The 17,396-nt window shown below is 40.2% G+C and overlaps 1 protein-coding gene across 1 annotated transcript in view; it reads right to left on the bottom strand.

Annotated features, from left to right (window-relative positions):
- TOPAZ1 (testis and ovary specific TOPAZ 1) overlaps positions 1-7,122 on the bottom strand; it is a 36,211-nt gene extending 29,089 nt beyond the window's left edge. Inside the window, exons 1-2 of the mRNA XM_036378810.1 lie at positions 5,961-7,122; positions 1,889-4,571 (exon numbers count right to left, since the gene is read on the bottom strand). Coding sequence (XP_036234703.1) covers positions 1,889-4,571; positions 5,961-7,122 — 3,845 coding nt within the window. The remainder of the gene's footprint in view (positions 1-1,888; positions 4,572-5,960) is intronic.
- Positions 7,123-17,396: the final 10,274 nt, after the last annotated feature.

The raw sequence follows: 17,396 nt of genomic DNA on the forward strand, positions 1-17,396 counted from the left end.
TTCTCCTTAGAAAAGCTCAGGAGGGACAAATAGATATCTTAAATGTTACACATAGTATATATATAACATGCTCATGATCATCACACATTTTAGAAGCTTGTACCTGGTGTATGACATCAAGCGTAATGACAGCAAGCTGTCCAGTCAAGGCAACAGAAAGTGGCAAACAAAAGCATATGTGAAAAATTAGTTTTACTGCCACATTCAGGCTTCAGGTCAGAATGTTTTCCTTATGCCTGGAAGTGACCAGCACTCTTCTCTATGTTAAAAGCAAGCATCAGAGAAATAGCCTGTTGGAAGTCTCAGTTGTATTTGGCAAAACTCAAAAAAAAAAAACCTCTCAAACCCCCCCCCGCCCAAAAAAAAAAAAAAACAAACCCAAAAAAAAACTGGCCATGAACTGGTATTATCTGGTAATATCATAAGTTACCCAATAAAATTTATTTCAATATTCTCATATTGAATTATAATATTAATATGTTCCTGACTGCTATCAACTATGTGTAATCACCATCTAATAATCTGCATCAAATTATGGAAGGTAAAAAGCAAAACAAGAAATTTTGCCTGTTTCTTTAGCAAATCCAGGGAAATTCTAAGTAAGAAGAACCATGCATTTTTATTTCCCTTGGCTAATGGCAAACAAATTCAACAGGTATCAGAAAGAAATGAATACTCCTTCTAATAAATTTGCTATGCTATAGCCTAGCTTCTTCTCAAGAAGTTGGATGCTCCTACTACAGACTTGCCCTGTTCTCTAGAGGCTTGTTTTGGCAGAAATTTTATTCTGTTAACATCTGTAAGTTTTATATTCTCATGTTCAAAAAAGCGTTCAGTACCTCAAACAAGATTCCCTTCCTCTTTTGCACATGGGTTTAATGAAAAGGATAAGGAGAGCAGTGAGTAAAAAAAAAAAATAATGCAGCTATAAGGTGGTACAATCCTGAAAGTAATTTAAGTGTTACTTAAAATACAGGTAGCATAAAGCCACCTAGAAAGACCACACACAAAAAAAAATTAAAACACCCATCCCAATAAAAACCAATCTTTGGAGGAAAATCTTGCATTATTTTTATCTAAACCTCCTTTTTTTTTTCTTTGAAAAAATGAAAAATTCAATCTTAAAACTTTTTCACTGAACACAAGTATCAAAGCTTAAGAGAGAAAACAGGCTAAACAAGAGATGAGTTCATTCCATGAAGAACTACCATCTCATTTACAAAAGTTAGGTTCTACTTTAAATTTCTTTTCCTCCTCCTATGACTTTTATTATCATCTGAAAACCCAGTAAAACATTAACACCTGATGATTTACACCGGGATCCTGCTGAATGAAGATGCAGGATGATAAACCTATGCAACACTTTAGCCAAATCACATACCTGAAAAATATTCACATGTCTGGGGATAGGAGAAAAAGAGGGAAGAAGAATGGCAGAACAGAACACTACTGTAGAGACAACCATTTACTCTTACAGACTCAAGAGAAAAATAAGCTACACCTAAAAAGTAAAAACATTTCTAGTATTATACCACTTTACAACTAAGAAAAATGCCTTCAAAGGGATATCTGCTTTTTCAAATCTAGAATATTATTTTTATTTATCTTTGTTTCTATTTTCATATTTCACTTCATTTAAACAAGCCCTTTAGGACTACCTTGTCCTACAATTCAGTTTATCCCAGCTCTTATAAAGAAAAAATTAATTTATCTGCATTCAGAATACTGTCACAGCTCAATCAAAATTAGCACTCAAAATCAAATAAAGAAATAATTTAAACAAAAATTAGTGGAATTCTCTAAGGAAGCCTGACCATTACAACCAAAGCATATGCATATGAGATAAAAGTACTTGGGAATATTGTGATAAAAAAAATGATATGCATACCTAAAACTACTTTCTACTGAATATTTCTTTTCTGACGCAACAGGAGACTCAGGCTTAATATACACCTTTGTGTCTTTAATGCAGTTTGCAGAGGATGCTTTCACTGGACAATTTTCACAGCGCGCAGGTGCAAGCTCCTCTTCATTACTGGTTCCAAAAAGGTCAGGGTCATCCTGAATCACATCAATGACAAGAACATCTTGGTTGTAAGCTTCAAGGACATCTGGTAAATTTTGACTGTTGATTTTTTGTGAAAGATTCCCTCTTGATTTTCTATCACCATTTATTTCTAATCCAACAAGGTGGTCGACTGCATTCCAAGAATGATCAGGAAAACTGGATTTCAGCACACACTTAGAACCACAGAAATCAGGCACAGATGGCTCTGGCTGTCCATCAAGAAGAGGATGTGGATATGTAGAGAAACTTTCAGGGAGCGCAGACATCTCATCAGAGAGTTTTACAGAACCATTGTACTGGAAGTCCTTACTATCAACCTCATCTGCTTTTTTCTGTATGGAAGCTGAAGATGCAGCATCACTCATGACAGGAAGAGGACCCTGCTCAGATTTTATCAAGAAAGTCTCCTCACCTGTCTTCTGCCTTCCTGGACTAGTGCTTTCAAGAAGCTCTAGTGGACTACAAGTTTTGCTTTCAAATGAATGGACAGATTCCCATTTCTTGGATTTAGGTTTGTTTCTGCATAAAGGAATTTTGAATTTTGTCAGGTTTCCAGAGGTTAATGGTTTAATTAGGTTTAAATCAGAAAATGTCTGGTTCACTACTGATCCTTTAGGGCTGAAGTTTATACTGTTTGTGTTACTTGCAGAAGTACAACTCTGGACTGTCAGAGACAGGTTTCTGTTTGTCACCTCTCCTTCATTTTCATCCTTTTGTTTTGTTATACCATTCTGGACTGTCGCAGGCAGGTTTCTGTTTGTCACATCTTCCTTTTTTCCCTTTCGTTTTGTTGTACCATTCTGGACTGTCACAGACAGGTTTCTGCTTGTCACCTCTCCTTCATTTTTATCCTTTTGTTTTGTTGTGCCATTTTGGACTGTCACAGACAGGTCTCTATTTGTCACAATTCCTTCATCTTTATCTTCTTGTTTTATTGTACCATTCTGGACTGTCACAGACACATTTCTTTCTGTTATATCTCCTTCATCTTCATCTTTTTGTTTTGTTGCAAAATTCAAGGTTGCTTTAACTTCTTGCACATCATCACGGTTAAAAGCCACAGCACTTTTATCTGTATTAACTGGTGATTCTCCATTTTCATTGTTCACTGTCAAAGTCTCATAAATATCCACAGAAGAGGATTCCATTGTTTCATGTGAAGCCTGACAGTCAATATTTGGATCAATCTTTTTATGTGTAATTTCTTTTGTAATTTCTGCTAGTGATGTATGCAAATCCAGCTGTCTCACACTCTCAGTCTCTGCACTACGTTCCACAGCTTTAACACTGCTTTTATCAGAGGAATCCTCAAAAGAAGCCCTTAAAAGTCTTTTTCCTTCTGAGATGAACCTATGACTTTTAAGAAACCATTCAGAAGTCCTGGCACAAGATTCAACAGGCCAAACTTTTTTACCAGTCATGGGTATTGCTCTTTGACAGGTGAACTGCTGCAATTTCTTAGTAACTTTGTTCAAATTTCTTCCTGTCTTTCTTTTGTGACCATCAGAAACATCATGGATCTGAGCTAACCCTCTAAGGCTATCTGAGGCAGCTGCATAACGTGCCACACTGCTTGAATTTTCTCCTTTTACTATTGCAGAGAGCTCAGATGTCTTCTTAAAGCCAGTTTCAAATGCAAGTAATTTGGTACTATTCTTTCTCCAGGCTGATACAGTTTTTACTTCCTGAGTTTTTTTTTCTGTATCAAAATCTGATGTATGATCACATGAAGGTGAGAAAGTATGATTCAGTCCTGAAACTGAAAATGAGCTTGACATGGTTTGTAACTCACACTTCTTACATTTACTAGCCATGTCTTCAGATTTCTCAGTGATTTTCATCTTTTTTCTAGGCTTTCTACCAATATTCCACTTTTTTCCCTTTAAACACTTGCTGCTTTCACTCAGGCAGCATGAAACAGAGCCTTCTTCCTTTTCATTCTTTTCTTTACTAGGTGAAAAACCACCTTTTATGAGTGATCTCTCATTCTGCTTTCTACTAGTGCTGCAAATTCTATCACTCAGGTCTCCAGTACCATGGGCTACATGGAAGAATCCATTTAATTTATAACTGTTGGTAGTTCCACTGGCTGAAGGCTTTACTAATGTGTTGATGTAACAACAGTCCTGTAATACCACAAATGGATTCTTTTCAGCTGCACAGAGCAAGCCACTGCAATGGTTTAGGGCATTAGTGCCATGTTCAGCACCACATTTTGTAGATACATTCATCACTCCTTCAGCTGCAGTCACACTTAAACTTTGCAAGTGCTTGTTTTTACCAGATCTGTGTTGCCTTTTTCTACACTGCACACCAGGCTCTTCTGTTACAGCATGGCATAGGAAACTCTTGCTTTCAGTGTCACCTGAAGTAGAAACTGTAGAAGATTTAGAATAGTGAGATTCCTTTTCCATAGCATCTTCTACCCTGTTTTGCTTTGTCTTAACCTTCTTTACAGCCTGTGAATTACCAGAGTCTTGCTCAATTGCTTTCAAGTGCTCCTCTGATGATTAAAAAACCAAAGAAGCGTCATTAAAGAAAACTCTAAGAGAAAAAGACTATTTTATAAAGAGAATCAAAACCCTCAAACATAAAAGGCTGCTAAAGAACATGACCCTATATAAGGCTAAAATATTTCAGTGAAGTTTTATGACTTTTTTTTTAAATGAACGCTATTAGGACACTTAAGAGTAAAAAAGATGTATTACCTTCAGGAACAAATGCAAAGAAAAGCAGAACTGCACAGCTGTCATAAGGACACCGGAAGTTGTGTATTTGTTGTGTACTCCACATAAGTGGAAAATAAGAAAATGCAGATGCTGTTTGCATGCTCAGCCTTAAAATCTTTTGTTTGCACAGCATATTCTCTGTAGTAGGAACACTAATTTGTAAGAACATCTTTCAGATCCACAGTCCAACCAAATGCATTTGATTGATCAAGAAGATCCAGAAAAATGGAAGGACTTGCATTTTTAGAGACTACTACTTTTTCTTTAAAAGCAAATACAGATTATGTAAAAAACTGTTTATCTGAAAATTTAGACTAGAGAATGGACTCAAGAGCATACTAGTGCAATGCCGGTTTTTTGGACCTTTGTTTTCAAGGTAAAACACAATGTTAATATCTGTCTTTCAGAATATATTTTTTAGATAAAATATTAATAATCTACAGTAAGTATATGTCATTTGAATGTATTCACTTCAAAAGTAATGTTTTTAGACAACATCCTGAAAGAAAAAAGAGACTTTAAAAACTCCTTTTTCAAAATTGTTCCAGTTTGACTCAACATTCTCTTAAAACACCAAAACACAATCATTGCTTCTACATTTTGGGATTTTTCATAAAATAGCAACTGAAAGTCCTGAGAGCAAACCCCAGCATCCTATAAAGGCAGACACTGTAAGAAGACAGCATCATACATAATCAAAAATAAACAGATAATAGACAGATGAATGAGGACTTGACTGTCTTTTATTCTGGCATTGCTGAAACTACTGCCACCTTTCTTGCTTGTGGCTGACCACCTCTGAAGAAATCGGGAATGCTTTTGAGAGAAACAAACTCCCAGCACTCCCCACCAACGGCCTGCCTGTTTCTGTCCATATCCCTTCCCCTCTCCCTTCCTCCCCTGTTCCTCTACCCCCTTGAAAGGCTAACTGGTCTCCTCTCCCTGGTCTTAAACAGGCTTCTTTTCTCCTTCAGGAAAAGCCTTTCCTCTTTCTGAAAATCTCTTGTCTTCTAAGACTGGTGGTATTCACAGTACTGTGAAGCACACCCTAGCTTTTCTCAAACTAAGTCAGCAGCCAGTTTTTCAAGGAGTCTTACTTCAGGACCAATTTGGAAGCCTAAATTCTGTACCCGTACTTCTACAATGGAGCTACCAGTGCTTACCACTTTCCCCTGGGCTGTCTGGTCGTTTCTGAGTGCTTGAACTCTGCTGCTCTTCTTTCATGCAATGCTTCGGAGTCTTTCTTCTGGTTGTTGGTTGTTCTTGTCCACTCAGATCCTGCAGCTGCTGTGACAGCAAGGCATTTCTGTTCCTCATACTCAGAGCTCCTTTCCTGGACTCTGGACACTGCGTATGCTGTTTTAGCAAGGCAGAACTACCCCTCTCCTTGGGACCATGTACTTTTGGTTTCCTCACTGATCTCCTGCCTTTCTTGCCCAAGCATCTCCCTTCTTTTTCCTGTGTCCCTAGTGCTCTTGATCCAACTAATGGACACCCATTCAACTTCTCTAGTATATCAACCTCTTCCTGAGGTTTTGGTTGAGGGACAACTTCCTGAGCACCCAAATTCTTCCTAAAATCTTGGATTTGCATATTCTGCGTCATTGTAGAGTCAGTACATTGCATTTCAGTACTCCACATGACCTTGTTGGGTTGAAGAACTTCTGGTTCTGGAAAACAGGATATTCCATGTCTCTCTGTGCTCTCAATTTCCCTCTTCAAGTTTGGGACTTGTAATTTTACTTCCATACAGGAATGTTTGCCTTCTGTTCCTGAGCTCCCTGAACCCTTGTGGAAACGTGAGAAGTTCAGGTCTTCTGAGCAATGTTCATTCCTTTCAATCCCTGCTGAGAACTTTTTCTGCAAAGCAGTTCCTGAGAAAAACAGCTGTTGGCTTTGACCTGTCCCTCTTTGAGTCTCTTCCCAGCACATTGCTGCAGCCGTGGCTGCTGCTTGCCAATCTTCGCACTCAGCTGTGTCTGAAATTAGTGAAGCTACAACCTTGCTTCTTCGGGGAGACTTCCTGTGCTGGATTCCGTTGGTTTTTCTACCTGGGAATTTCTGTCTGTTCTCACCTTGGTCTTTCTGCATGGCCACAGGAAGAGCAAAACACTTAAAGGAAGTGCAAGAGAGTGTGGCAGGTTGTGGAAAGGAAGGTAAGGGCTGCTCAGGCTTTCTCTTTGGTGCCAGGCGACGACTCCGCTTGACCACCAGCTTTCCCTCTGGCTCACACCCTGCCTGCGGAGAACCGGGGCTGCTGACCTCGGGGTCAACCAGCTTCACCTCGCCGGGTCTCACCACCTTCCCTGACCTCAACTGCGGCATCTCGGTGGCGCAGAGACGGCAACAGAGCCCACAAAACCCGCTCACTAGGGCACCTTTCGCTGAAGCCGCGCTAGCTCGGCACCCGCGATGGCTGCAGGCCCGACCTGGGAGCGGGGGAACAGCCCCTCCCAGGCTGCCGCCTCCGGGACTACCGAGGGAGCCCAGGCCGCTCAGAGAAAACCACGGCCACCGACAAGTCCTTCCCGACACCCTCACTGCCCCGGCCCCCAAACACACAACCGGAGCAACGTCTCACAGACCATGGCGCAGAAGGAAGCGGCCCCGCACCTCTCCAAACTCAAAAAGGCCGCCGCCTGCAGCCTCCCGCGCCGCTTTCCCACCCTCTCCCCTTCACTATCTGCCCTCGTCTACCGATCCATTCCCCTCGTCCAAGTGGCGCCTGCCCGCCCAAAGAGCCGAGCTGCCGCCGCGCCGGCGGGCGAGGGTGATGTGGAGGCGTGAGGGCGGCGCCGCGGCGCGGCGAGGCGGGGGGCGGCGGGGACACCCGCCTGGCCTCGCTCGCTCTCTCGCCGGATCGGCGGGGCCGCCTGCGCGGTTCAACCCCAGCAATGGGGGTGGCGAGCGCGGCAGCTCCAGGCGGCCGTGCCCCCGTGTCGGCAGCCCCCGCCCACGCGGGAGAGCCGTGGCTTGCGCTGCGCAGCCGTCGTGCTGTCCCCATGGTGCCCGAAGCGCCGTGCGGGGCCGCGGGCCTGGCCGCGGGCTCAGGGCCGCCCAAGGGACCAGGCTTCGGTGTGGAGCTGCCAGAGCCTGGGAGCAAACGCCCAACTCGCCCCGAGGTCGGAGTCGTGTGGGTAAACACCCAGGCTCGCCCATTCCGTCGGGTGTTCCATCCCCCTCAGTGATTCCTTCTTCGAGCACAGCACTTCAGAAGCTCGCCAACACTGAGGGGCCCTGCGGTTCTTTCACAGAATCACAGAATGGGTCAGGTTGGGAGGGACCACAGTGGGATCACCTGGTCCGACCTCCCTGCTCAAGCAGGGCCATCCCAGAGCACATGGCACAGGATCATGTCCAGGGGATTCTTGAGTATCTCCAGTGAGGGAGACTCCACAACCTCTCTGGGCAGCCTGTTCCAGTGCTTGGTTATCTGCACAGTAAAGCTGTTCTTCCTCATTCCAGCAGAGCTTCTGTGCATCACTCTCTGGCTGTTGCCTCTTGCCCTATTGCTGGGCACCACCAAGAAGAGCCTGGTGGTGCCATCCCCTTGGCACCCTCCCTTTGGATACTGGCAGACATTGATGAGGTCCCCTCTCAGTCATCTCTTCTGGAGGCTGAAAGGGCCCAGCTCTTACAGCTTTTCCTTGTAAGAGGGATGTTCCAGTTCTGTGATCAACTTTAAAGCTCTCCACTGGACCTCCTCTAAGAGCTCCATATGTCTCTTGTATTGAGGACATCAACTTTGTATTTCAAATTACACAGCTTCTTAGGACTTGAGTTATGGGGAGAAAATCACTCAAAAAGATTATATAGTCAGAAAACAATAGAAGTTGGTGTTTGGGCTTTGATTGGGGTGGTAGTTTCAACACAGGTGGAGAACACCAAAGCTTCAGAACCATTCACTGCGTGATAATGTGAACATGTAGAAGTTAACTTAAAAAAAAATGTACAAAGACTGAATCTAAGTGGCAGGTGTTATGAAAATCCCGAATTATTAAACTTAATAAGGTGGTACTCTAATGCCAATAATGCCAAAAATGCACATGGCTGGTAAATGACTGTGTCCTACAAGCCTACAAGCAGTCTCCTTGTGTTTGCCTCAGCTGGTCTCTGAGGGATGAAATACCTTCTCAAATTCATTTCACTATGGCTTAGTCCTTTCTGGTGTTCACATTTCATACATCCTAGTTTGAGATCCATGCAAAGAAATAAGGCGCTTTATATCTCAACTTGCTAGAAGTGCAGTCCTGTGAAGTTAAAAGAGTAGTTGGAAAGGTGTGTTTTACTAATTGGCATTGGCTCACTACGTGACTTCAGCCCACGTAACTCACTTCATCTCTGTTTCTCCAATCAGAGGTAGAAATAATACATTTCAGTCCAAATAAAGACAGAGAACATTGCATTTTTGCTAAAATCTCTCCATAGATGAAGAAAGAAAAACAGGGAGGCTGGGAAATTGTTAACTTTAATTTTCTTATGGTCTTTTTCGATTGCACATACATGCTCAAGTAGAAAAAGTCAGCAAATGGCTAACTAAAGCTAATCAAAGCAGAAAATACAGATTTCTTAGGCATTTTCTCCCATGGCTCAGTATTGTGCTTCTGGTCCTTGGGACAGAAAGGACCCAATAAAAGGGAGTTAACTGCACAATATTTATCATTGTCAGTGTTCTGCAAGGCTGGTATTACATAAAACATTCAGCTCTGGTGAAATTTAGCCATTTAACCTTTCATTTCAAACCTTCTTCAGTGTGTAACAGAGTCTTTTAAGTTTTATACCAAGATGAAGACATGCTGAAAAGCAGTAGTAAAGGAAATCTGGGAAAATGGCATATGAATTACCTTACTGCTAGCTCTAATTTTTAGGATGTTAGTATTTAGTCAATTATTTGCAATGATGAGAACTCTCCTCAGACCAGGTTTTTATGAAATGAATAAAAATCTACTTGAAATGAATACTAATTAAAGGCATTCTTCATTAAAGTACTTTGAAAAAGGCACTAGAGCTTCAGAAAGGACATTTTGAAGCAGCTGTGGATTATGTTAAAAAACAGCTTGCATTCAGTTTACAATACTGCTAAAAAGAGGTAGTATAAACATTGTCTTGCAAAGTGGATCAATTTAACCATCTTTTTAAAATACTTGAAAGATAAGAGAATTTTAATATATAGGCATATTTAAAGAAATCCTGTGTCAAGTGTTCATTAAAACTGTAGGTTATTAAAGTGGAAAAAACTTTGAAAAATCATATAAACAGCTTAAGGATGAAAAATTAGCTATTTTCACATTCCAACAACATTTGAATTACTAATATTGCAAGGAAATGTTTAAACTTTATTTTAAAATTACATCTTATTTAGAAATAAAGATAAATGCTTGTTCTTCTTGAGTTTTATAGTTATCTATCTCAATGCCATATCTAAATTTTAGAACTAATTCAACTTTTGCTGATCTGTTGCTTTGTTTCACTGATTTCTTGTTCATTCTAGACACTTCAAGACAGTAATAGAAAGATGAGGTACCAGGTGTCTGAAAGTAAAAAGGCAATTGTGGTGCCCAAAATATTTTTTCCCCCAGAATTACTAGTATACTTAGAGATGCATGGCAATTTTCAAGTGGGAAAAGGGAGCTTGTGTGACTACATTTATGTAAAACTCATAATTTTTTTTTTTTTTCTTCCTCAGAGGAGTGTGTGCACTTATCTCTCCAGCTGATGTAATTTACATTGCTGCTGTGGAGAAATTGTGGCTGCAGATCTAACAATGATACATTTGAGCAATCTTCCAAAAGTTTTTGAAAGATTGAAATTTATAAACACATAATCCAGCTACATAGGTGAGATGATCATATAAATTTTTTATTGGGCTGTATTTTAGACTTTGTGAATATACTCACCTAGCAACAGGAATTAAGCTGTCTTTTTTTTTAGCTAGGGAACTGGAAAGAATTAACTTGAAAATGAACCTTTTTTTAGTGAAGCAATGTGAAAAATGTCCCCTTGGACCACTTCTTTTTACACTGCTTGCATCTTTATGCTTGGCTGAGGGATAGAGTTGTTATCTCTAGCAAACCATGGTGAAAAGAGTTTGGCTGTGCTGTAATAACTGAGACTGAGCTCTGAAGAGTATGTCTAGTCTGTTGCATTCTTAAAACACGCCAAATTAAGCCATTAAGTGATACAACTAAAAAGAAAAAAAAAAAGAGTTTCAGTCTAGTATGTCAAAGAAACTGTCCTTTTATAACCCCAAGGATTTATTAACAGTTCTGAGCTATTGGTTTTGCCAAGTGAGAACCCAAAGGTAGTAAATATTGATATGATTTTTAAGTAACTTCTTTATCCCTTGTTTTCTGTTCAAATACATGGGTGTCTTGGAAATAGGTGTATTGCTAATCTGTTGAAGTAAGAAGTTGCTTTTTCTTTCAAGCCATTCACGTATATCCCTCTAAAATTGCTTTTGCTTTTCACTTCCAGGCTCTTGAGTCAGGAGCCACCTTTGACATGGCATCTAATGAGAATGCTGCTAACTGCCCATGTACTGGATTTGAGGTACAATGTTCATGGCCAGCTCATGTCATTGGTATCTCCCCTGTGTAGGTGTTGACCCAGCTCATACTGACAGCTGTTTCCTTACGTGCCCTGACACTGTGAACTCCATTGGACAAGGGCCAGTAGGGTGGTGAGAGTAGAGATACCTTGGTGGAAATATGTGATCTGTTTTGTGAAATTGCTGAATGATTACACTTCATGGCAGAGTAGGTGAATCCACTGAGTAGCTGGATACCACATCCTTTATTTTCATGTCTGTTTTTATTATAGAGCTGTACAGGACAGATTAAAGTAACTTCATTTTCCACCAGCTTAAAATGAGTCATTGGAGGAAAAAGGACAGCTGCTATATTTTGTAATGAACCATCTGGCATTTCTTGGTAGATCCTCTGATTCCTAATTTGCTACTGAATTGTGACAGCATGAAAATCAAAATTATTGATTGTACGGAATCAGTATTTCCCTCTGGCAATTCTGTTTCTGTCAAAGGATAGTCATAGGAGGGAAAAGGACCTCTCACACAGGGTTTTGCAAGCCTTGAAAGTCATCTGTATAAGTTGCCTTTTTTTTTTGTAATTATGCTGCTTTACATTTATTCTGGAAGACTGACTTTCCAGGTGATCACATCTGATCTGAACCTTACAGAAGGTGCAATAATCGGTTTTAAGGTTCCTCAAGGGAACTCCCATGTAAAATTTGTATTCTGTTTTACTCCCTTTCCTTCATGTATCTTTAGAAGTTTAAGAATAAACTAGCTAGCTTTCTGGAATTAGAAATTAAAAAAATACATAAGCAATAGAGGATTAACTAGTCAAGTAGAGGACTACACATTCAGTCTCAATTTATTTTTTAAATTCTCTAAATAAAACATATCTTTGCTTTCACGTAGATAATACATACCATGTACCTACCACTAAGTCTGCCTTTAGAATCAACACCTTCTAGTGGCTGGGTGAAAAAGATGGAGTTTGGAGGAAAGCATCTGCACACCAGCAAGTACGTGACACCTCCATCTTGATGCCAAAAAAAGATTATAAAATGTGATTTCTAGATGAAAAAGTTAAAAAAGAAAGGAAAAGAGGAAATTAAAGTTGAGTGAATATAGGATTAGAAATGGTAGTGGTGCAGTAAGGTATAGATAGAATGCAGTAAACCAGTAAATAATCAGGGAAGACAGTGCTAGACAGAACACAGACAAAAAAAAACCCCAAATGGCTTCAGAAAATCACTCTTTAAAAGCAGAAGGGAGTGATGAAGACTAAACACAGTAATAGAAAACTTTCCTGTGGTTTAGACTGACTGAAGAAACAGTGGGGGACTGTTCTTAGCAGTGCTCCTAAGAAAAGTAAAGAGAGCCTGAACTTTGAGAAGTGACAGTGATCAATCGCAGACTTGGACCCTAATCTGAGACCTAATTCATCTTGCTGTTAGGCATTGAAAGTGACTGGCTCCTACATTCAATTTCTGGTGCCATGGTCATCCATTAAGGATGAGCTTACATCTTTGCTTAGCAGTGTCAAGGTGGCTGATGTACTGAGTGTGAAGCCTCAGAACAACCTGCTGTGTCTTTCCATCCTTGGGTGATCCATCCATAAGCATCAGGTTGCTCCACATCCCCCAGTATGTTCCATAGTTTGTATACATAGTTTTGAAACTGAGGAGCATATTTGCAGTTACTCTGTGTTTTTAGAGCTGCAGATCTAGGAAATGTCTGCTATTTATATATTTATAATTTTTTGAGGCAGTATTGCTTTGTAGCAATGGAAGTACCTTCTGCAGTTGATGAAACCATGCTGACTGTTGTGCAGTGCACTAATTATATACCTTCCCTAACCAAAGCAGCATGCAACCATTTTGGAATGTATACTGACTTTACCACTGCACATTTTCCCACTGACATATCCAGTGTAATCTATGGGAGGAGATGCATGAAAGCTGACATTGTTGGTTCACATATACAGGAGTGCAACAGCTTGCTCTGTAGGAAAGAGCAGAGTAGATCAGAGATTTAACTACATTTGCATTCATCTGCTTACTTCTTCACATGTTATTAATTATGCCTTTTGAAAACAACAGAAAATGATCTTCAGATAAAGCAGGCACATACTAGGTGCTGTAGTGAGGGTTGGAGGTAAAATTCGTTGATGATATTAGCAAACCAAGGCAAACTCCATTCAACATGGAGTTACATCCAGCATAGATTATTTGCTTAATATTGACATCACTTGCATATCTTCATACTTTGGTGGGCTGAGTGGCTGGGTCATAACCTCTGAGTGGTATCTCAGCTATTTGCATTCTGTGTGTGAGAAGACAGTTTCATTTAAAATCTAAATACTCCTTTTCTGTGTGTCCTACAGCATTTGGGAACAGACAAGTTCTTTTTCACCTCTTCACATAGATAAATATTTTTCTTATCAGCATGAGGGTTGTTGACGTGTTTGTGATGACCCAAGTTTCATGCTGTGCTAACTGCAAGAGTGTCCACTCTTTGGCTTGGCTGTCATTCGGTGGGTCAGACTGAGCACATCAGTAGTTGTGGAAAGTATGATTTCTGGAGTCATTGCACTGCAAGCAACTGCTCTGTTACTGTGGAGAGCTGATCAGAATGTCACCGTGCTTGCTGGTGTAGACAAATATGTAATTACTGAAGAAATGAGATGCTTCACTGTGATAGGAGGAATTATTTGCTGGACTGCCTTTCAGTCTTGTCACTTTCTAGAGCAATTTCTTTAACACAACATAGAGAAAACATTCTTTAATAATATAACACAACAGCTCTGAAATCCCATTATGAGTCGCGACTCCACTGTAGGTTTTCTGCATAATATTCCTGTTACTATTACTATTATGTTGGTAGAATTCTTAAGTGAGTAGTTATATTCCTGGTCCCCAAGTCAGTCAGCTGAGCACAACTGAATGAGCCATCTCCAGTGCTAGTTTCATGAAGATATGAAGACTTTCTGAGCAGAGACTGTACACGGGTGGTTTAAAGACTTTAATTCATGATGGTAATTAAAACTGTAGTTTCACATTCACAACATTTGGCATGTTGCTCGAGATGAAAACTGGGGTGTTTTGCATTAATCATGAGGAAATGAGGTTACATATTCACACAGCACAGGGTACAGAAATGAAGAAGAGTAGGTCTTCTCTGATGTTACAGTATCTATGCAGAAGTACCTTCCTTGCACCTCAGGAACCTTTCTTTCAAATGCTGTAATTTCTTTCACCTGTAAGAAGGCTGGCAATAAGTGATAATTCTCAATGAATAGCAATGTTGTTGTCACAGTCCAACAGAATTCAGAACTGCAAGGCAGTCAATTTCCTTTTTTTGGCTGCAGCAGTTACGTTCACTATTTGTGTGCCTGCTTATGTCAGTCATTCCTTCCTGGTCTCTGAGTAAGTATTGGGGAATTTTGTCTAAATTTGACTGTCATGGGATAGAGACCAGGGTTGTTAAGTTCCTGCATATTTCAGGAAGACGTACATACGTGTAGAGGAGAAATCATCCATGGAAAAAAAGGCTCACCCTTTTTTAAATATGAATGAATCCACAGAAAAGAGAGATGTCAGACGTCAGGTCTTGTCCCACTGCTTACAAAGCTACAGATTATAAGATCTTGAACAGGGTTTCAGGCAAGACTGGGTGGCAGGGGGCATCTTGCTTGTGAGGGGAGAGAGCTTCCACGGGAGTTAAAATTGTTGGCAGAGCTTTATGACCAGAAGGCCCTAAATGTTGCCCCTGAGGGAACAACTTCCTAAAGTTGGGGCACACAAGCTGTAAATCAGTATTAATCCCTCTGTGGAATAATATGTTTCCTTATATGGCATATCTGAATGTTTTTCAGGGCTGTTCCTTGGTCCTTAGGAATTTAAAGGAAAATAATTTATATATGTAGTTTATGTTGTGTAGTGAAATTTCAAATAAATGTAAACAATATATTTATTTACATTAGACTAATATAAGTTGCTTTTGTAGACATGCAAATAGGTATTTATCTTTGCAGCTTATGTTTGAGTTTCCTACTCTGTTTTGAACCGAGAAAGAAGCCAGGTATTTGTATTCATTTCACATGCTCAGCAGTCTGAAAAGAGACAACTGAAATCAGTCAGTTGCCTTATGTGGGCTAAGAATGATGCTGGCAGAGATTCAGGTGATCAGGGCTGGGTGAATGCTGAACTGAAACCTCTGCCTGTGCTGCAGGATACACTCAGTACCTTGTCTTTTCCCCACTCACCCATAACATTTACACTTCATCTTCAGGTAGTGGTGGTTTGTCACATAAATCTGCATTGTGGTCTTTCTGGGGCTGTTAGCTTGTTTTTCCTGTCTGCTGAGGAAATTAGTATGTATAGCCAAAGACAAAGAGTTATTTCCAATCAGGAATCTGTTTGGATGTTTTTAACTAACATTTTCTCTTTGGAGTAGTTACAGGCTTCCATGAATACAATATGTTTCCTTACTTTACAGACTGTATTTATTAAAACAGGAAGGTGAATTAACAAATTGCTGCCTCATTAAAAAAGTGAGGCACTATATACAACATTTGCTTTTTCAGAGACCTGTTTTCTGATACCCTCATCCTCCTCTTTCTCTAAATAAATGTTTTCTGTGGAGTGGGATGGGAAAGTTACTGTAAACAGTTCAGGGGCTGCACCGAGTCCTTACATTCACTTTGGAATTTGTTGGTGCCCCTGAACCTACTGCACTGCCAGGAGGCTGCACATGGGGCTGTGTAGAGCTCTGTGATGGGTTTTCTTGGTCTTGCCCTTTAATGTGTGAGTAGATGCTAAGGACACACCCCAATGTGAATGAGAACTGGAATTCAAACAAGAAATCTCTTCATGTTATAACCTCACATTTTCCATGTTTGAACTCTCATCTTGGGTTTTGTGTCTGTTTTTCACTTTCAGGGTGACAGGTAAACCTGCTTGACCAGCATGTGCTGGCCCCATGAGCTGGAGTGTGTGCTCTGTCCCCACAGCCAGGCTTCACACATGTACAGACCTCTGAATTTTGGGAGAAGAAAAAGAAACAGCAGAAGCAGGAGACTACAGATAGGGAAATCCTGGCATGCTCTGTGAGGACACTACCATTTCTTTTTCCTTGTCTACTTGCTGCTCCACCATGCATGAAGGCCTCAAGCCATATAATATGAATTAGTACATAACCTATAAAAAGGCTATAGTATATAGCCTGATTTTGCTATAAAAACCAAACTAAACCCGCACGCCTCATTAGTCAAATGGAGATGCAGAGGTCCTGTTCTGAAAAGGAATTTTACACACTGCAATAGTATTCACTAGGACACACAACCTATTAATTTTATTATCCTCTTCCTGATAACCCTTCATGTCATCCTTTTGGGAAGGCTTGCCATTTAAACTGAAGGCTTTTGGGTAAGGGACAATTATTTTGAGTGTTGTTGAGTCTCGGAGTGAGGCATCTGCTGATGGAGAGTGCAAGTTGCTGCTGTGCCCTGTGCATGTGAGATAACAGTGGTAACATTCACAGGGGCAACTGAACAAAGAATTTTGTTGTATATGCCTTTAAATACTGACTAATTGATTTAGCATTTGAGAAATTTTTGAGGCTTGTGGATTTGTCTACTGAAACTGTACATAGCTGCTGTGAGCAGTCTCCAGCTGGATTCAGAGAACACTGCTGGTCACAGTGACCTTCCTTCCTGTTCATTTTTTGTTACTAAATATAGTTGAAAAAAGAAATTAATCAGGACTGCCAGGACTGCGAATTTGGATAATCCAAATTATTCATTTGGATAATTTAATAATCTAAACTCTGTTAATTCCTATATTAAAATGTACCTTTTGTGAAATGAAACCATTTTTATAAGAAGAAAACTAAACTATGTTGAATTAAAATGCCAGAGGTTGTTACTAGTTAGGTATTTATATAGATTTCTACACTCAATTTTCCCTGCTATTTTATGAAATCCTCATGATAGAAATTGTTTTCCAGATTTATAAAATGTTTTAGGAGAAATATAAGCTATGGCTAGTTGATTGGACTTTTCAGGAATGAATGG

Source organism: Molothrus ater, chromosome 1 (genome assembly GCF_012460135.2).
Source record: "Molothrus ater isolate BHLD 08-10-18 breed brown headed cowbird chromosome 1, BPBGC_Mater_1.1, whole genome shotgun sequence".
NCBI classification, from domain to species: Eukaryota; Metazoa; Chordata; class Aves; order Passeriformes; family Icteridae; genus Molothrus; species Molothrus ater.